This window comes from Dipodomys merriami, unplaced genomic scaffold (assembly GCF_024711535.1).
Source record: "Dipodomys merriami isolate MVZ:Mamm:240054 unplaced genomic scaffold, mDipMer1.0.p SCAF_5, whole genome shotgun sequence".
Lineage (NCBI taxonomy): Eukaryota > Metazoa > Chordata > Mammalia > Rodentia > Heteromyidae > Dipodomys > Dipodomys merriami.
In genome coordinates this window covers 71269163-71290339 of record NW_027206068.1, presented here as the reverse complement: position 1 = coordinate 71290339, position 21177 = coordinate 71269163, and the positions used below count along the sequence as shown (strand labels likewise).

General features: G+C 39.9%; 2 protein-coding genes and 1 pseudogene across 2 annotated transcripts; all 3 read right to left on the bottom strand.

Moving 5' to 3' along the window:
• Positions 1-265: 265 nt before the first annotated feature.
• Positions 266-1204, bottom strand: Or2a1 (olfactory receptor family 2 subfamily A member 1). The gene has a single exon (XM_069997386.1). It carries the CDS (start codon positions 1202-1204, stop codon positions 266-268), a length of 939 nt encoding a protein of 312 aa, XP_069853487.1.
• An 11719-nt stretch (positions 1205-12923) lies between these two features.
• LOC138810178 (olfactory receptor 2A1/2A42-like) lies at positions 12924-13826 on the bottom strand (annotated as a pseudogene).
• A 5574-nt stretch (positions 13827-19400) lies between these two features.
• LOC138810225 (olfactory receptor 2A1/2A42-like) lies at positions 19401-20339 on the bottom strand. The gene has a single exon (XM_069997385.1). The coding sequence runs from the start codon at positions 20337-20339 to the stop codon at positions 19401-19403; it is 939 nt and encodes a 312-aa protein (XP_069853486.1).
• Between the last annotated feature and the right edge of the window lie 838 nt (positions 20340-21177).

Below are 21177 nucleotides of genomic sequence, written 5' to 3'. Positions count from 1 at the left end.
TTTAACGGATCATGCATGCCCCTGCCCCTGAGGTTTATCGTTTACAGTTATTTTATTCACTAGCTTAGTTCAGTGTGTATTTTCAGATAATGATTAGATGTAATTATAAAGGATCTATATTAAATTCAGAGATTCGGTTTTGATTCCAGTACTTGATGTAAAATATATCATAAAAATAAACAGACTTTAAAATTAAAAAAAAAAGAAGCAGAATTAAGCTTTTCTGGATTTAGGCAGTGACTGGGCACTGAGAGTGATTCAAATGTCACAACTGGGAAGGAGTTTCCTTGCACAGCGCCCTCCTCAGGGTGCCCTTGACCTCTGCGTTCCTCAGGCTGTAGATCAAGGGGTTCAGCATGGGGTTGAAAAAGCTATAGAAGAGGAAAAGGATCTTCTGCTGCTCCTCGGGATGCCTGGACTTGGGGGCCATGTACATGACTATGGCGCTGCCAAAGAAGAGCCCCACCACGCAGAGGTGGGAGGAGCAGGTGGAGAAGGCCTTCCTGCGGCCTTCCCCTGACCGGATCCGCAGGATGGCCAGCAGGATGCGCGTGTAGGAGACCAGCACCAGGCACAGGGGACCCACCAGGATGAACACACAGGCTGCAAAGATGACTACCACATTGAGCCTGATGTCAGCACAGGCCAGCTTGAGCACTGAGAGGATTTCACAGAAGAAGTGGTTGATTTCATGAGGCCCACAGAAGGGTAGCCTCACGATGAGACTCACATGGACCAGCGCCAGGAGGAAGGCACATGTCCAAGAAGTGACAACCAGAGAAACGCAGACTCTCCAGCTCATGATGACAGAGTATCGCAGTGGGTGGCAGATGGCCACGCAGCGATCATAGGACATCACCACCAGGAGGAGACATTCTGTGTGTGCAAAGGTCAGAAAGAGAAAGGTCTGCAGTATGCATCCAGCAAACGAGATGGGCTTGGCGGGATTCAGGAGGTTCACCAGCATCTGGGGCACCGTGTTGCAGGCATAGGCGATGTCCACGATGGCCAGGTGGGAGAGGAAGAAGTACATGGGGGTGTGCAGTCTGGGGTCCAGACAGATGAGCCCCAGGATGATGCCATTGCTCAGTAATGTGAAGGAATAGAAGAATGAGAAAATTCCAAAAAGGACTATATGAATCCTAGGTCCAAGACCAAATCCTAGAAGGATGAATTCTGTGACCATTGTCTGATTTTCCTCCATGTCACTATGAAAATGAGACTCAAATAAATATCAGATACAATTCTTTTAAAACATCTTATTATGTCATAGATGTTAGATGTGTATAGATGTGTTAGCAAATACCATTAGTATCTCAGTTGATTAAATTAATAACATTTTTCATAATAAAATTTAAATTGAGTTTTTTCCACAACCTGATTGTTTAGTCTAAGGAAAATATATTGCTAGTAATGGCTGAGAGTCATTAATAGGCATGCAATTGTGCATGAACAAGCCATGCATATGAAGTAACTATGATGCTTGTTTCTGCATTCACTTAAGCACTTCTTGAAGAGAATCATTGAGTAGCAGGAAGAGTAACGGAGTAGCTTTTTTTTTTTTTTTGTCGGTCGTGGGGCTTGAACTCTGGGCCTGGGCGCTGTCCCTCAGCTCTTCAGCTCAAGGTGAGCGCTCTACCACTTGAGCTACAGCGCCACTTCCGGTTTTCTGGTGGTTTATTGGAGATAGGAGTCTCACGGTCTCTCCTGCCCCGGCTGGCTTTGAACCGCGATCCTCAGATCTCAGCCTCCTGAGTAGCTAGGATTACAGGCGTGAGCCCCTAGCACCTGGCTGGAGTAGCTTTTAAAAGAAAACTGGCCTCTGAAAAGAATTGCTACTGTTGGGTATGAATCACAGAGTTTCTCAAAATATTTAAATGGTAATGAAAGTTCAGAGAGTATTTTACAAGACTTCCTCCAAAGCAAATCACAGAGCAGCAACTTCTGTGATTAACATAATTTCTCTATGGACAAACAATAGTTGTGGTCAGGTGTGGAGCACATTTGGCATATATTCTACATTCTACATTTTGTATATGTATTTATATGCATATATGTATTTATATACGATGTAGAATGTCTGGAAATGGGCTGAGGAAGAAAACTTGGATACCAAGAGATAATTATTCTCCAAAAAATGTACTCATAGATATGTACATATGTATGCTAAGTGTTTATTCTTGTTTCGAATATTGGAAACTGAATTGTGATAACTTGGCAAATGGATAACTGAGTGTCTCACAGAATATTACTCAGAAGATTTTCACCTACATTTATATTATTATGAACACCTTGAATTTCATCGATACTGGCAGTCCAGAATTACAAGTGTCACTCTCAATACTGTTGCGCAAATGTGTTTCCAAAACTCTCAAGAATTTGGAAGCCGACTAGGGGAGGTGCCTATGTCAAAGCACACAGACATGATTTTCTATACACTCTCTAGACAAGTTCTCCTTAGTAAATTTTATTTTTCCTGAATAGCCAGAACCTAACATGACACTCAGGAAGAAATACGTGCAAGCTGTTGTAAATCTAGTTCTTAAGTCATGTTTCTAACACATACAATAGCTGAGATCTCAAAGACAACAATTTGCTATCTCACTGTGAGAAGCAGTGGCCAACCTCAGCAATAAGACTCAACACACACCATAGAAGCCGATGATAGAACAAATTGACACATGGATAGTCCCATTTGACTGTCACTTGACTAATACCTGTGTCAACCTGTTAGATCTCTGCTACTCTGATGAGTTTAGCTGTCTGTAAGAGTTTTGTCAATAAGCCACGCTCGGGTTCTGGTTTCTGTTACAAACATTCCTCAGACGGGGTAAAGACTGCATTGCTTTGGGCCACTCCCTGTTTTACTTTATCAGTCCTCATGGACATGGCAGGAAGTGTACCCTAAGGAATTTGCAGTAGGAGACGCATTGCATTCTGAGTAAAACCCATAGGCAACTATACGAATGATGATCAAGAGGTTCAAACCAGACCATACCAGGAAACAGGACTGGATACGTTGGGGCATTTAAAAGCCCACTCCTGCTCTTTTGATACACGTTTCCAGATTGAGGGCAGGACAATTGGGCTTAGTGGTACAACATAGTCTTATGAGGGTCCTATCTGGTGAAAGAACAAAATGACATGAGTAGTGAACAACATGGCGTGTAAACAGAACTGCACTTGGTCATGCGTACACAAGGACCTTTAGGGAACAGGAGACACAAGGATCCTGGTCACCAGTGGGTGAACATCTGTAAGTCTACATGGTGGTTCTGGTTATCAGTGGTTATCAATAGCCTTACCGAATGAAGCCTCTACAGAGCTTTTCTTACTCTGATTGCACGTTCTCCAATCAAACATAAGGGAATAGCTCCTTTTCTTGTGCAGAAATTTCTATAAAAAAGGAATATATCACAGCTCCTTTTCTTGTGCAGAAATTTCTATAAAAAAGGAATATATCACAGCAGAATTCTTTGCTTCTTTTATGATTACATTCTGAATGCTAAGTAAGTGTGCACTTAGAGATTCTGCCTTCTGTATTGTACTATTGTGCTATTATATAACACCATGAAGTTCTTGGACAAGATTCCCAAAGTTGGATGTAAAGGTGAGGACAAAATCCTGGATCAATGGAACCTCTTTTAAGCAACATTTGGGGAAGAGATATAGGTGGGTGCCTTTCCAGGAGTAATAGAGGAGATTACTATTTATTGAAAGGAACCAAAAATCATTTTGACATGAACATGATCTAAAATATATATTTCAAGCATCCTTACACATGACAAGATGATTTGATGTTAGGTGAATATTAAACATTTCTGTGGAAATTTCATTTTTAAACTATATTTTTATTTAAAACATATATGTATATATCCTGTATTTTATTTAATGTATACTTACATATATTTTAAAACATTTTTATATGTGGAAATATATGTAGGAAAATATTTGGGTCTGCTTTTTTTGATAGCTAAATATAAATTGACAAAGTCAGACAATATTAGGATAATTTCTAATGTGAAAGCTCCATTTTCCCCCCTGATTTAGCTCAATGAAGTAAAATAGACTTGTTTATTTCATACTTTTGGAAACACGTACATTTGTCAATGAGAAATAAATAAATGTAAACAATTTTTTTAACGGCACTTAAATATTGCTATCTTACCTGATCTGCTTTCTTCCTCCATAATTATGCCAATTTCAGCCCCTTTTCCTGTAAGTAACAGAAAAATTTCATTCTTGGTTATCTGTATTACCAACAAAATCGTAGTCAAGTGCTGGTAGCTCAAGCCTGTTATCCAAGATCTGAGGATCACTGTTTGAAGCCAGCCCAGGCAAGAAAATCCATGAGATTCTGATTGTCCAATAACTTACTTTAAAAAGCTGTAAGTGGGGGCTGAGAAGGTGACTCAGTGGTAGAGTGCTTGCCTTGCATGAATGAAGCCCTGGGTTCAATTCTTCAGCACCACATAAGCAGAAAAAAGCCGGCTCAAGTGGTAGGGTGCTAGCCTTGAGCTGAAGAGCTGAGGGACAGCACCCAGGCCCAGAGTTCAAGCCCCATGACCAACCAAAAACAAAGCTGTAAGTGAGGTTGTGGCTCAAATGGTAGAGGGCTAGCTTTGAGCATGAAAGGCTCAGGGACATGTCTAGGCCCCAGGACCAGCTCAAAACAAAAATACATAAATAAATAAAATCTTTATACTTTAATAAAATCAACTGATGAATCACCAAATGATAAAGATAAATTAAATTTAGGATGTACATTTATTTTTCCCTTAGTTTGTGTGATCTCTATGTGAAATATTTAATATGAGCTAATAATAAATTTCCACAGGTCTAGTTTGAGGGGAGAAATGATTCCACATTATAATATATTCAAGTACCAAATGTAAATTCCAGGCAATTCAATGTATATTAAGGAACTTTGAGTTCAGAAGTTAAAAATGGGAAATTGTTAAATAATCTGACAACTCTAAAGATCAAAAGAAAATGCCTAAGAAAGAAGTCATTTCTTGACACACAAACTTCACCAGAAAGTGCTCCTGTACTTCAAATAGTAAGTCTCAAGATTTGATGAGCTCACAGGCACTTTGCTCATTAAGGCCATGAGTAAAGCCTTACTGGAATTCTTATTCCATAGTGCAGCTCAGCTGCATGGATGTCTACTTACAAGTAAGAAGAAATAAATGAGAACACAATTTCCTGTGTATATGGTTATAAGCTGAGACTTTGCCAAGTTAGCTTGTGGAGCAAGGATTGATAAGACAATTGGCTTTCTAAGTATGTATTCTATTTTGAACCGTAGAGACAAATGGAGGGCCATTTTCATGTGATTACAAGTGCATTGGCTAATCAATTAAAGATTTGTAGGGAGCAGGTAATACTTAAAGTGCTCTGTGTGGACATTGTAAGAGCACAAATTACAACAGGTGCATGGTCCTGCACCTTGAATATTTTATTGTCAAAATTGCTTTAGGATGAATAAGAAACACAAATAAAAAGTTGGATTTAAAATATTAAAAAGTCCTCTAAAAAAACAAATTCCAAGACTTACTGGATTTTACCTCCTTCTCCCATTTTTCTACTCTAGTACCTGACTCCTTAGCATCTCTTCTATTCTTTTTCCATCCTTACCTTCCAGACCACTGGAAATCTACTATGCACATGTATTTATTGGGTACAGTCCAGGCAGCTGATATGATCTTCAATGCTATATTTAACAACAACAACAAAAATATATATGTAAGTATAAGAAATTGATTTTGTATCCATTTGAATTCATGATCCATTGCAACACATATGATTACAAACAGTATTTAGTTTAGTTGCACTGACAAACATTCAAATCATAAAATAACCAATCTATGTTAATTTTCCTGTAGCATGCCAACCATAAAATAACACTGTAAAATTTCAAGTACAGAAATTGTTCAACATCTGTTATCTAAGCCTTTAATATAAAAATTCCTTACTATCTTTAGTGACATCAGTCCCAAATAAACCTCTCAAACATTAATATCTCGCTACCAAAGAAGTAAAACTTGCCAAATCCTAAACACATTTACCCAATTTCAATGTGTACCTATTTATCTCAGAAATATTCGTATAGAGTTTCAATGATGAGCATGTCTAGTTCACATTAAGATAGTTTATTTTTACTCCTAGTACTGAAATAGTGCCAGTAATAGAGTGAACATTAACCAAACACTAGATGCTACCATCTGGCTGGAAGGATGGATGGTAGAATAAAAATCAGGTGACCTTGCTGGTTCCGACATGTAGACTCCAGACCCTGAGAAGGGGAGACAGCTGCAGGCTGAGCCCCTGTTCTGTGTCAGAGCTATGGAGCTGCAGAACTCTCCCTTCCATGTCTGACCAAAATGCCACAGAATACAGAGGACTGGCGTGTTTTTCTTTGAGAGCTCAACCTAGTTGTCAGGTCTTGAGGGATCGGTGGAGCCTCTGGGCCCTGAGACATTGCATGCTATCTTCTCCTGGGAGAAGAGACAAAGCAGTTGTGTTTTTTAAAGTGAAGTCAGCCAGACCCAAAGAACTATAGGTCCCATGGTTTCCCTTATGTGCAATAATTAGTATATCTAAGATGATCATATCAGATGAGCAGAAAAGCTCAAAAGCTATGTACATATGATCTTAGAAGGTGATGCTAAGGGAAATGAACTCCAAGAAATGGACACAAGAGGTCTTTCTTTGTTAATGTTGTTTTTAATATACCATGTGATTTTGTTTGTTTCTTTTTTTTGTACATTTCCCCCCCTATGCTATGGCCCTGTTGTCACGCCCTGCATCTTGTAGATATGTTTATCTAATTTGGGGAGGGGAAGGGGAATAACAAAGTGCTGAAACAAGGATACAGGATAGCCCATTGCAACAATGATACTCACAAGACAGCATGTTGGAAATTAACTTTACAACTTGGAGGAGGGGGGAGAAAAAGGGAAGGTGGGGGAGGGAAGGGATAGTAAGAGAGAAACCAAGGAGGGGGCAGTAACGCTCGGCAAGATTTGTCCTCATTACCTTACTCATGTACCTGTAACCCCTCTCTACATCATCTTTGCAAGAAAATAAAATTAAAAAAAATTCTTCGCATCCCCAACAAGACACACAATAGAGACCACCCCAGAGCACACCGCTGGGACCACGGCAGTCTTTATGGCTCCAAAACCCTTGGCATCCTTTGGATCTCATGAGTTCCATCCTTGCGGCCGTCCCAGTCTCCCATCGGATGGTTCTGATGAGCCGTGAGGACCAAGATTCGTGCTGAAGTCCTCCTGGTGCCGACCCCAGCTTCTTCCTGCACTGGGGCAGAAGAGGGAAGATGGAGTCCTTCCAACCTCTCTGACTGAGCCGTGCCTGAAGCTGTGAAGCTGATGCGGTGGTAGCTGCTGTGGGGGGCCAAGGTGGGGCCCGCGCATCCCCGCAGAAGCTCCCGGGGCCACCGCAGAGAGGCTCACACAGGCCCATGCGCGCTCCGTGCATGTCAGCCAGTGGGTGCATTCTCTGATCTCTGCGCGGGAAGGGACGGGGTCCTGCACGCTGTAAATTATGGTGATAAGAATTCAATGTAAGGCCTACAAAATCAAGAAGCGAGAGGGAAGGAAGGGCTGGATGGGGCGGAATTGGGTGAGAACGTTGAAAGAAAGGTGATATTGATGAAGAGGCATTGTATTCATAGAGTGCTTGGTTAAATGGCAGCTCCTTTGTACAATTAAAGATAATAAAAGCAAAAAATGAAACTAAAAATAGTTTTTAAATTACCTATGAAGATGAGGTAGCCTTTTGTTTTTCTAAAAATTGCCAGGATGAAAAACAAATATAAACAAATGATAAACCTATAAAAGTAAACTAACTCAGAGAACAGTCTTACTTTAATTGAAAAAAATATTCCCAAATACTGACATTATATGCCAGCTTATGGAAAGCATGAAACTGCTTTAGAGAGGTAGAAGGACCTGAAAATATATGCAAACTAGGTCTTATAGGCAATATTCTTATATAATGATGAATGTGACACATCTTGGGGGATATAAAATGGAAAAGGAGAAAGTAATCCATAAAGAAATATTATATAAGAATGGAAGAAAAGGGCTGGGAAGGTGGCTCAGTGGTAGAGCACTTGCCTTGCATGCCTGAGGCCCTGGGTTCGATTCCTCAGCACCACATAAGCAAAAAGAAAAAAGCCAGAAGTGGTGCTGTGACTCAAGTGGTAGAGCACTAGCCTTGAGCTGAAGAGCTGAGGGACAGCGCCCAGGCCCAGAGTTCAGGCCTCACGACTGGACGCCCCCCCCCAAAAAAAAAATTTTGAGTGGGTGGTCCAGCGGCCGAGGAGAGTCTGCTGTGACCATGGCTGGAGGCAAAGCCAGGAAGGACAGCGGGAAGGCCAAGGCTAAGGCAGTGTCTCACTCACAGAGAGCTGGTCTACAGGTGTGATCCCTCACATCCACAAACATCTAATTGGAAAGAAGGGACAGCAGAAAACTGCTTAGAGGGTTGTTTAACCCTTTTCCTTCCCATCACTGTACTGTAACTGGGACAGACGAAAACAATGGAAATGTATGGAATTTTTTAAAATAGGTAAATAGAAAAGCATAGAAAATTACTGAAGGCATGACAGAAAAAAACATTTGTACATTTTTAGATTCAAAGTTTGATAAAAAGAACCTTTTCACATCATGATAGTTGTGTAGATTGGCCAGCTTTCCTCCATGTGATTTATACCAAAATGGAATTGATAAACCATGTTCTACAAAACTAAAAAAAAAAAAAAAAAAAAAAAAAGAATGGAAGAAGGACAGCCTCTTCAGTAAATGGTGCTGGCAAAACTGGTTAACTACTTGTAGAAAACTAAAGCTAGATCCTTATATATCACCCTGCACCAGAATCAACTCCAAGTGGATCAAAGAGTTAAAACAGACACCCTGAAAACATTACAGGATGGAATAGGAGAAACCCTAGGTGTCCTTGGCACAGGCCAAAATTTTCTTAATAGAGACCCAGAAACACAACAAATCAAAGAAAGGTTGGACAAATGGGATTGCATGAAATTGCAGAGCTTCTGCATGGCAAAGGATATAGCTAGCAAGATCAATAGAAAGCCCATGGATTGGGAGAAGATCTTCACTAGCTATACAATGGAAAAGGGTCTCATATCTAAAATATACCTGGAACTTAAAAAATTAAATCCCCAACAACAAATCCTCAAAGAAACAACTGCCCAATAAATAAGTGTGCTAAAGACTTAGAGAGAAATTTCTCTGAGGAGGAAAGAAGGATGGCCAATAAACACATGAAGAAATGCTCAACCTCTCTAGCCATAAAAGAAATGCAAATCAAAACAACATTGAGATATCACCTCACCCCAGTCAGAATGGCTATAATCAAGAACTCTAATAACAACAGATGCTGGAGGGGATGTGGACAGAGGGAAACTTACTACATTGTTGGTGGGAATGTAAACTTGTTCAACCACTTTGGAAAGCACTATGGAGGTTCCTCAAAAGACTCCACATAGAGCTCCCTAATGACCCAGCAATCCCACTTTTGGGCATTTACCCAAATGATCACAAACAAGACCATACTAAAGCTACCAGCACGACTATGTTTATTGCAGCATTATTTACCATAGCTAAGATATGGAACCAGTCCAGATGCCCCTCAATAGATGAATGGATCAAGAAAATGTGGTATATATACAAAATGGAATTCTATGCCTCCATCAGAAAAAATGACATTGCCCCATTTGTTAGGAAATGGAAAGACTTAGAAAAAATTATATTAAGTGAAGTAAGCCAGGCCCAAAGAAACATAAGTTCCATGGTTTCCCTTATTTGCAACAACCAGTATATGTCTGAGTCAAGCAGAAAAGGTCAGATAAGTTGATATTAGGGGAGTGAACCCCAAGATAAGTATTCAAATGTTCTTTTTTCTTTCATGCAATTGTTTCTAACATATTTATAAGATGATTCCTATGTTGCTTTGTATGTCCCTCCCCCACGGTATAACCCCTGCTTTCACTGTATTTGATGTTGGTATAATTTGTGGAGGGGAAGGGCAAAAACAAATAGTTTAACTAGAGATACAGGTGGACCCATTGCAACAATGAGATGTACAAGACGTTATGTGGAAAAACGAACTTTACAACCTTGGTGGGGGCAGGGAGGAAGGATTGGGTGGGGAGAGGTGGAGGGGAGTATGGGAAGGGATTGGAAGGGGAAACAAAGAGGAGGCAACAATGCTTGATAAGAAATGAACTCGTTACCTTGCCCATGTAATTGTAACTCCTCTGTATGGTATTCTCACCATAAAAAATAAAATAAGTTTAAAAAATTAAAAAAAATATTATACATGAAAACTCCACACACACTAACGAAAGCTTAGGAAGGTTCTCGCAAACCTAACACCATCTGCATCCATTGCTATATAAATTAGACTTTTCCATATTCCTTTTCATAAACTGATTTTTATTTATTTTATTTTATTATTTATTTAGTTTTTTTTTTATTTTTCTGTCGGTCGTAGAGCCTGAACTCTGGGCCTAGGCACTGTCCCTCAGCTCTTCAGTTCAAGGCCAGTGCTCTATCACTTGAGCCACAACGCCAGTTACGGGTTTTTCTGCTTATCTGGTGCTGAGGAATTGAACTGAGGGCCTCATGCATGCAAGGCAAGTGCTCTACCACTGAGCCACCTTCCCAGCCCTCCATATTATTTTTAAAGTAGACTGAAATGACTCTTCATAGCATTTACTACATGAAAAGAACATTGTAAAAATGATAGCTATATGTATGCAAGAACTCAACACACATGACACAAACAGTATTAGTTGAAGTAAAAGCATTTATTTTATATGCAGACCCGTTTCCTTTCATTGGACCTTTATAACATTTAAAGAACTTGTGGGAACTGATCTTTTTCTACAATCTCTGCAGAGTTTTTACGGTCACTGCAAATGTGATGTAAGTATTAATATCTGCCCAGGAACTGTATGTGACTAATAGGACAATAGGATGTCAAGTGGTGTCATATGGCGGTATCATTCGGGCATATTTCTTTTAGAAATTATATACCAAATCATAACAATTGTGAACACGAAAAGTCAAATCTGTATGTCCGTTTGTTGGATAGAGGGCTGTTATTTTGATAAGACTCTAAAAAATATCCACTGTGGTTCCACTCAGCTAAAGAAGCATCAAGGTCAAATAGCAAATTTACCCTCTACTGTTTCCTTTTTTAAAAATTTTATTGTAAAGATGATGTACAGAGGGGTTACAGTTACATGAGTCCAGTAATGAGCACATTTCCTTTTGAACAGTGTCTCCCACCTCCCTCATTCTCTCCCAGTTTTTCCCTTCCCAACTTCCCTCCCTCCAAAGTTGTATAGTTCATTTCCAACATAGCATCTAGTGAATATCACTGCTGAATTGTTTCACCCTTTGTCCCACCATTTCTGTGCTTCCCCATCCCCTCCCTAAATGAAGTGAACTTATATCCAAGACAAAGGGTATAGAAATCAAAATGTTCCACTCATTTCTGTGATTGTTGAGCAGTGGGTCTTTCAGATCCTTGGAGCTACAGTTCCTTCTCCATCACTGTTTCCTCTGTATTTCAGCTTAGAGTCATCTGTTCTCTAGCAGATAGCTTGAACAAAGATACTGACTCTCATATCTTCATTCTAGGACTTACCTGAGCCATATCCCAGTGCAAATGAGAGCAATCTTTATTATCAACTTCTTCAAATTCTGTACGTCTGTAAAAGTAAATCACATAACTCTACACATAAGGAATTGTGGTATAGAACAAGTAACCTCTCATTCGTGCTTTTTGATCCAGCAGGCTTTTATGGAAAAGCTCTGGTTAATACCTATCAAGTAATCAACAGATCCTCTTTCACTTACTGAACACATCTAACTGTGAGATAAATATCTTTCTTGATTATTTGCTAGCACTGTTATTGATATACTACTGTAAGTTGTGGTTAATATAGGTGGTTAATATAGATGGTATATATAGATAAATTAATATAGATGGTATGTGCAGAATTCTAAGTTCAATATGTGCTGCTGCTGACCTTTTTCATGGGTTTGTTACAATGGTTACTCATCAAGTCTGTCAATGTGTAGAATAGGAGACTTGATTACTGATTAGAGATGTTAGATTTTCTTAAATAACTCTTACTTTATTTTCACATTTAGAAATCCCCTCCTCAGTGTCTCCATTTCTATGAAGCAATTATGAGCTGAGTTGAGTACTTGTTAGCCTCCAACCAAAGGCACAAACATTTGATGGATGAATCTAAAGTTTGCACTCAAAGTGACACTGAGAAGGATTCTCTTGGATATGGATAGCCATCCTAATTTTAGAGTAAGGTTAAAAAATAGATTTTATAGATGACACCTTGAAATACAACCTAAAATATATAGGGAATTACACAGATGGCTGATTGTCAAGTAGACCAACTACAAAAATCAATCCCCAACCACGACTGGATACCAAGTTAGGTACAGTCTGTGTGGGTATTGGATTGTACCAGGGTAATAACGGTAGAATGGACAAGAGTGACTGGGGTTGGGGCATCATTGCCTTCAGCCACAATCTTTTCTACTTTCACATCTTAAGACATAACTCAGTCCAACTCAGTTGGAGAATGGGATGTATCCAACTTGGGGGCCAATTACATCATTGCATTTCTAGTATATTCAATTCAGCGGGGGAAAAAACCGTATGCTAACTTTTCACAGAGAGCCAATGAATGGAACCATGCAGAACATTTCCTGCTAAGGAAGCTGAAGGGAACGCTGCTGTGCCTCTGAAGAGCAGATCGAGGCGAGATTAGTGAACTTTTCTGGGGTTAGGCAGTACCTGGGCACCAAGATTACAGGAGACTACAGAGGCTGGTGATTCAAATGTCACAACTGGGAAGGAGTTTCCTTGCACAGCACCCTCCTCAGGGAGCCCTTGACCTCTGCATTCCTCAGGCTGTAGATCAGGGGGTTCAGCATGGGGTTGAAAAAGAAGAGGAAAAGGATCTTCTGTTGCTCCTCAGGGTGTATGGACTTGGGAGCCATGTACATGACCATGGAGCTGCCAAAGAAGAGTCCCACCTCGCAGAGGTGGGAGGAGCAAGTGGAGAAGGCCTTCCTGCGGCCTTCCCCTGACCGGATCCACAGGCTGGCCAGCAGGATGCGCGTGTAGGAGACCAGCACCAGGCACAGGGGACCCACCAGGATGAGCACACAGGCTGCAGGATGACAATTTGATTGAGCCTGATGTCAGCACAGGCCAGCTTGAGCACAGACAGAAGTGGTTGATCTCATGAAGGCCACAGAGGGGCAGCCTCACAACAAGCATGGCATGGACCAGGGCCAGGAGAGAAACACATGTCCAGGAAGGGATGACCAGAGAGATACAGACTCTCCATTCATGATGATGAGAGTATTGCAGCAGGTGGCACGCAGCGGTCATAGGACATCACCACCAGGAGGAGACACTCTGTGTGTGCAGAGGTCAAAAAGAGAAAGGTCTGCATTATGCATCCAGCAAAAGAGATGGGATTGGCTGGGTCCAGGAGATTTATCAGCACCTGGGGCACCGTGCTGCAGGTGTAGGCAATGTTGGCGATGGCCAGGAGAGGAAGAAGTACGTGGGGGTGGGCAGTCTGTCGGACAGACGAGGCCCAGCATGACGCCATCGCTCAATAAAGTGATTGTATAGAAGAGAGAAAAGAGGCCAAAGAGGAGCATCTGTACCCGTGGGCCAACGGGAAAGCCCAGAAGGATGAATTCTGTGATCATCGTCTGATTTTCTGCCATGGTACTATGGTAACGAGACATAGTTAATGGTGTGACCATTCTTTTAGAACATGTTTTATGTACTTATTATTTTAAATGAATTTTATATGTATGAGAATTATTCATAATCACCTGTATTTTAATTAATGGATAAAATCTGTCTTACTGAAGATTTAAATTGTCTTTCTCTCTAGAACTTAAATGTTTAGTTTATTTTCCAGTTTTCAGAAGTGCAAATTATCAGCAGTGATCACACATCTAAACTCTGTGTAGTTGGACAAATGCCTGTGCCTTCCCAAAGCTCTCAGAGCTTTTCTAGATGGGTCTATTAAGTACTTACATGAAAATACCTCTTGTTAATTCAACCCTTCATATTTGTAACACACACTAAATACTTCAGATTCCAAACCGAGTGATGAAAATGAAAACCAAGGCTACCTCCATCAACAAGAACTTCTATATACTTAATAAGTAGGCAAGAGGAAAACAATCTACTGCAAAAAGTGAGAAATTTAGTTTAAATATTGCTGAACAGATATTTATATCAAGAAATTAGTGTTGAAATACTTCACATGCTAATGGGTGGTTTGCACAATTGATGGATTTGGTGTTGGATGTTGGGTCCCTTTTGATTTTTCAATAACTCATGGTGAAGTTCAACATGGTTTATAATATAAATATTTGTTGACACCATTTCATTGGTAAGATCACTAGAAGCTGAGATACTTTCCCTTAATTAGTTGGAGGAATTGTGTTTACTTCAGCTGGTCTCTCGTTTACTGTCATCATCACCAATGGAAATGTCATAAGAGAAAGGATTGCATTCTGAGAACTTTTATGAGAATTCTTATAAAATACACCCAAAATAGATGAGAAGAATAATCTAGAAGCAAACACACAACAATATCAAGAATCAATTTGTAAAATCCTGTCATAGGAAAAGGCAATTTGATGTTAGATTACAATTCAATTTTGCTATGGTCCAAAAGTTATCTGAATGTCTATATTAAACATGTGGGGCATGGAAAATACTTCACTGTTGTGTTTTTTTTTAAATTTTTGTCAGTCATGGGGCTTGAACTCTGGGCTTGGGTGCTGTCCCTCAGCTCTTCAGCTCAAGGCGAGCGCTCTACCACTTGAGCCACAGCGCCACTTCTGACTGTTGTGTTTTGAAGCTAAACAGAAAGACAAAGTTCAGAGACCATGTAACCTCTTAGCATGGCAGCTTTGCTGTCCCAGTTTTGATTTACTTTATAGAAGTGACATAGAATTCTATTTTATATGCCTTGCCATAACAACATGTGTATTGAATGACAAAGATACAAATATTTCATCTCTGTGATCTGTATTATGGTAATATTTAAAATAATAACTTTAACCTTGAGAGTAACTCAATGAGTTTAATGTTTCTGCTTAGGACATACTTTAAAGTTTTTATTTGCTATCTCTATGACCTATCTAATATTAATTAAAACAATCAAATGAAAACCAAACAGATTAAGATTCTAGGGGTCTGGAAGGAGGAATGGCATGGCTCTACATTGAAATCTATTTCGGTTTGAAAACTAAATTTCAGACATTGTGATATGCATTGACTAATACATGATGATATATTAATTATACACCAGTTCAGTATTTAGGATAGCATGAATTGTTACCTAGTTAACAAATAAAATTACTTTTTCTAGGAAAGAATTTGTGAAAACACAACATCAGAACTTGATCCTGTATTTCCAAAATGTAAATCTTGTAATTGATGAAGTGCCATATCCCCAGCCCCTCTTTCCTAATTTTAATATGTACTTTACCTTGGTTGACAAGAATTAAATTCATAATGTATAAAATACCAACCGACATAATTGTTCTGAGATATAGCATTCCTCCAGAATACCCTCTACTATAATGAAGTTTAAATAGAAAAATTATTTCAAATAATTCATCTACCCTCCCCCACCTGTCATACAGCAGGAGTTCTCTACATTCTTAGCATCATCATTCCTAAATAAATCTCCCTCACATAGGAATTCTTCCACCAAGGAAACAAAACTAGACAACTTCTAAACACTTTCCCACAATCTGTTCCTCAAATATGCTTCAGATTGTTCCTTCTCAATATTTACATAAATGTGAACGATGACACAAACGTTTAGTATTCACAGAGAGGATTTACTTCTCTTCTTGATACTGAAAGAACAAGGTGCAATCACAGGGAAAGGTAACCAGGCACTAGATGCTACCCCCTTTCTGGGAGAAGTGATGAGAAAATAAAATGATGCACCCTTGTTAGTTTCCACATTCAGACTCAAGACTCTCAGAAAGGAACCGCCTGGAGGCTGAGCCATGGATTCTGCTCCGCTGGGGTTTCTGTGGGGCTGTAGAACCCTTGCTTTCTGCTCCTGACTGAAAAGCAGAAGAATCCTCCAGGGAAGGGTTTTCTTCTCCCAGGGCTCAACCTTGTTGGCTCAGCAGAGCGACTGGGCCTTTAGATACCTCATATGCCTCTCTCTGATGGGAGGAAGAGACAAAGCAATTGTCTTTTTAAAAAAATTTTTCATCCTTATTCCCAGAAGGACACATAGTTAGAAAGCACAGGCCTTCACAGAGCGAGCGTATCTGAGACAATAGCTGTCATTAGAGTTCTAAATGCATGGCCATGATCTGAATTTCATAACTCCAAACGAGGGGTGGAGATGCGGTGGGTGCTGATTAGGGAAGCCTGGGCAGATGGTGATGGTCAGTGTCCCTAGGGACTTATGATGACCTGTCATAGGTGGCCATTCCCTTAGTGCACACCTTCCCTTAGCCTCCATGCCGTCAGGCTGAGGAAGGATTCTCTGGCTTCAGTTTTGGAAGGGAAACATGCTGAATTTAGCTTTTTGTCTTTTTGATTGAACGGTTTTGTCTTAAGTATGGGGGGAGGGCTCTTGAGAGACCACAGCCTTAACAGTGCTCCCCTCCAGCATTAACATCGTAATGTGTGGGTTTTTGATGTGCCCAGAATATGCACATCTGCAAGATATGAGACACCTAGTAACAGAATGCCTGGCCCCCTCATTTTAGATCGGCCCTGTCAGAATTCGTATTTCTGCAGCCTCTCTCAAATAAGTCTCTGGCAGAAATCATGTCCTACAGTGAGAATCTGCGGTTTGCACTTGCTGACAAGAGTAAAGATTAGGCCTTTCCAGTCAGTGACAGCTATGTCCACGGCACACACCAGAGACAGTATGAGCCCAATGACAGGGCTCAGAATCATATCAATCTACCCAGAGTTCCTTGCTATCCTTTTCAGTGGTCAAATCCTCTACTTTTCACCCTCTCACAGAAAACAAGGGAATGAATACCTTTCACATGGCCACTTGGCTAGCAAAAACATTATTATGGCACATCATAGCTGTAGGGTTTAGCAATTTGGCACACTCCTTTTGAGTGACCCACACTCTCTGTCCTCTATGTGTCAGAAAGTAATATATGCCCTCACCATTTTTTATATTCAGTATTAAATACCTCCTCTGAAAACATCTGCCATTCCTCCATGCTCATTGTGAATGAAAATGAATTTGTAACTCAGTGAGAAGAACTTAGGAAAATTAACCCAGAAGAATTTTTTTACAAGGATTAGTCCATCTAGAATGGTATAGAAATATAGAAACAGGATGACTGCTGGTGCTACAATTAAGAGGAATTGACAGCATCAAAAATTCAAGGGATATATTTTTTGCACCTAAAGACTGTAACATGAAATATGTAACATGTAACTGAAATATGGTGTGTGTGTGTGTGTGTGTGTGTGTGTGTGTGTGTGTGTGTGTCACTGAGAGCTGTTTTTAGAGAAAACGCTATAAAGAAACAACAGTACTGTTCCACTCAGTTGGTGAGACACCAGTGTGAAATGGCTTCATCTCTCTTGTGTTCCACTGATATTTGCCTCTCTAGTTCCTTGCTGTGGTCCCCTTCCAGAACCTCCCAGATGTTCACAGTAACACTTCTTTCCTGTGAACACATCCACTTTTTCCACTTTTTTATTCTAGTCAAGATGCTTGTCTTAGAAGCTGTAGATCCTTTTCTGTGTCATAAAGACACTTCACTAAATCTCCATGATCAATGAGAATGACCTTTGTTTTCCACTCCCTGTTGGTGTTCCTATAAATTCTGTTACTTTTCCCATAGGAGTCGCTCTTGAGGATCATCAAAAATCATTTGTGATCTCCAATTACGAGGCTATTAAGAATTTTCCTTCACATTCTATCTTGGGAAACCTACTCACGCTCTTTTTTGTAACACCAATATTGATACACAACTGTACATCGCAGTTAAATACAGAGGGGTTGAGAACTACACTGTCCCCATAACAGTCCAATATCTATTAATTCTTTACATGCACATACATTAAATAAATAAGTAAATAGATACACTTACCAAAATAGGTGTTCTTCAAGAATTTGTTAGGTTGATTGTATGAAATGGGCCACATAACGTCCTTTAGACCACTTGGTATGTGATTAAAAATATTCCATTTTACTACCAAAATCAGTTTGATTTTGGATTCAAATGCCTGCCTAATTAAGAGTTGGAATGACTTCTTGTTAAGGTCCAAATGTAGGGCATACTTTCTTTAAAACAAATCAGAAGTTTGTTCATATGATGACACTAAGAATGTTATCTGAAAGTGAGTGACCACCCCTATCTCAGGGTAATTTTAAAAGTGGGTTTTATAAGTAACATTTTGACATATAGGGAATTACTCTAATATTTGGTTGTCAAGTAGACTGAATCAGCAAAAATCAATCCACAAACAGTTCGATACCAAGCTCCGTACCAAAATTCACAATTAATCTTTCCTATTTCAGGGGCAGGACATTCATTGGTAAGAAATAATACAATCTGGTTAACAAAATTAGAAGTTCTCTTGGAAAGATGCAAGAAAACAACACATAGACATATGGTCCTAAATCTACCCAGAGATTTCTCAGATACTCATTTTCAGGCTATTCAAGGAGAGAATGCCCAGCTTTCCCTCTTTGTTAAATAACAACTAATCAATACACTGCTGAATTTGTAACTTGTAATTACGCTTTTCAGGCTCTCCACTAAGCCTACAAATTAAACTCATTAACATGAGTTGATGATTTTCATATAAAATGTATTCATATATGCAGCACAAAGAGTTGAATATGTCTAAGCAATTCTTGGATCAGACAAGTGCAATTTTGGGTAATGGACAATTATGTAGCTGGGTTTGTATTATTATTAGTAATTATTATTATTCCTTCCAAAGCTTACATGTTTTCAGTAAGTTTAAAGAGTTTAAAAAGATTGCTGAAATATCTTCAATTTTTGCACTTAGCAAATGAATTCAAATATTAATTTCATAGCTGTGCAATTGAAGAAAAACTACAAAACCATATTTGATAAACTTGTATCTCATAGAAAGTGAGTAGACTGAACACATTAAAATTTACTCCTGCTTAATGAAGAGAGAAGGACATGTGTCATAAAAAGCACAGATAAGATGAGAGTGGCCATGCAATTTAGTGGAATCTAGCAGTAACTGGGCACTAAGATGGCAGGCGACTACTGAGTGTTGATGGTCAAATGTCACAGGTGGGAGAGAATTTCCTTGCACAGCGCCCTCCTCAGGGCACCCTTGACCTCTGCGTTCCTCAGACTGTAGATCAGGGGATTCATCGTGGGGTTGAAAAAAGTATAAAAGAGAAAAATGATCTTCTGCTGCTCCTCAGGATGGCGGGACTTGGGGGCCATGTATGTGATGATGGCGCTGCCAAAGAAGAGCCCCACCACGCAGAGGTGGGAGGAGCAGGTGGAGAAGGCCTTCCTGCGGCCTTCCCCCGACCCGATCCGCAGGATGGCCAGCAGGATGCGCGTGTAGGAGACCAGCACCAGGCACAGGGGACCCACCAAGATGAACACAGAAGCTGTAAAGATGACTACCACATTGAGCCTGGTGTCCGCACAGGCCAGCTTGAGCACTGAAAGGATTTCACAGAAGAAGTGGTTGATTTCATGAGGCCCACAGAAGGGCAGCCTCACGATGAGAATGACATGAACCAGGGCTAAGAGGGAGCCACATGTCCAGGAAGTGATAGCCAGGAAAATACAGAGTCTCCAATTCATGATGACAGTGTATCGGAGTGGATGGCAGATGGCCACGTACCGATCATAGGACATCATCACCAAAAGGAGACATTCTATGTGTCCAAATGTCAGAAACAGGAATGTCTGTGTTACGCATCTAGCAAAGGAGATAGGCTTGGTTGGGTCCAGGAGGTTCACCAGTATCTGGGGCACCATATTGCAGACATAGGCAATGTCCACAATGGCCAGGTGGGAGAGGAAGAAGTACATGGGGGTGTGCAGTCTGGGGTCTAGACAGATGAGCCCCAGGATGATGCCATTGCCCAGTAAAGTGATTGTATAGAAGAGAGAGAAGAGGCCAAAAAGGACTATATGAATCTTTAGACCAAGACCAAATCCCAGAAGGATGAATTCTGTGACCATTGTCTGATTTTCCTCCATTTCACTATGAAAGAGAGAATCAGATAACTATGACATACAGTTCTCTGAAAGCACCCAACTCTTTAAACAAAATATATTTTGTTTATTATAGTGCTGATTTCAGGAATGTTAGAGACTATTACATTTGTTACTAAAGTCTTTGTTGGTGATTTTAATTAACAGTGAAATATTACTTAATAGAAATTTAAATTACACATCTATCCATAACCTAAATGGTTTAGGGACAGAAATATATCAGCAGTGATTAGTTCCTTACCACTATTGACATGGATGCAATGAGTTACTAATAAATGCAAACAAACAAAATAATCAAGGCATGTAATTTCTTTCAGGGATTCTCACATGCAAGTTTGTAAAAGAATTAGTACTATCATTGATAAGTGAGTGATAAAGAACTTGGTCTATCAATTGCTTGTATGTAAAATTGATCAATTTGTCTTTTGACCCAGGATTGCAATTTCTTCAATGTATCACATTGAAATCCATTGTGATTTCTAGTGTAAACATTGATGTGTCATTAAAGGGGAAAAAATTCACCTGGGCTTCACTACCTTCCCACAATTTGTGGGAGGAATGGCACTGGAGTTGGCCAGCATTTAGTTTACTGTCATTAGAACCCATGAAAATGTCAACAAATGCATGTATTAAGAGATGTGATTGCATTTTGAGGAAGACACTCCTATAACCCGTATACTACTAATGAATGTAACAACTTACAGGTAGAAATGACTTACTATTGAGAAAGTTGTGACTGGAGAATTTGGTGGGCTTTTGATACAATCTTGAGTTAAGGGCAGCAGAATTTGGCTAGCAAGATGAACTCAAATGAAGTTAGTTT

What these genes read in the sequence shown, in the direction of transcription:
- Or2a1 (XM_069997386.1), bottom strand. Translation starts at nt 1,204, where the DNA reads ATGGAGGAAAATCAGACAATGGTCACAGAATTCATCCTTCTAGGATTT.
- LOC138810225 (XM_069997385.1), bottom strand. Translation starts at nt 20,339, where the DNA reads ATGGAGGAAAATCAGACAATGGTCACAGAATTCATCCTTCTGGGATTT.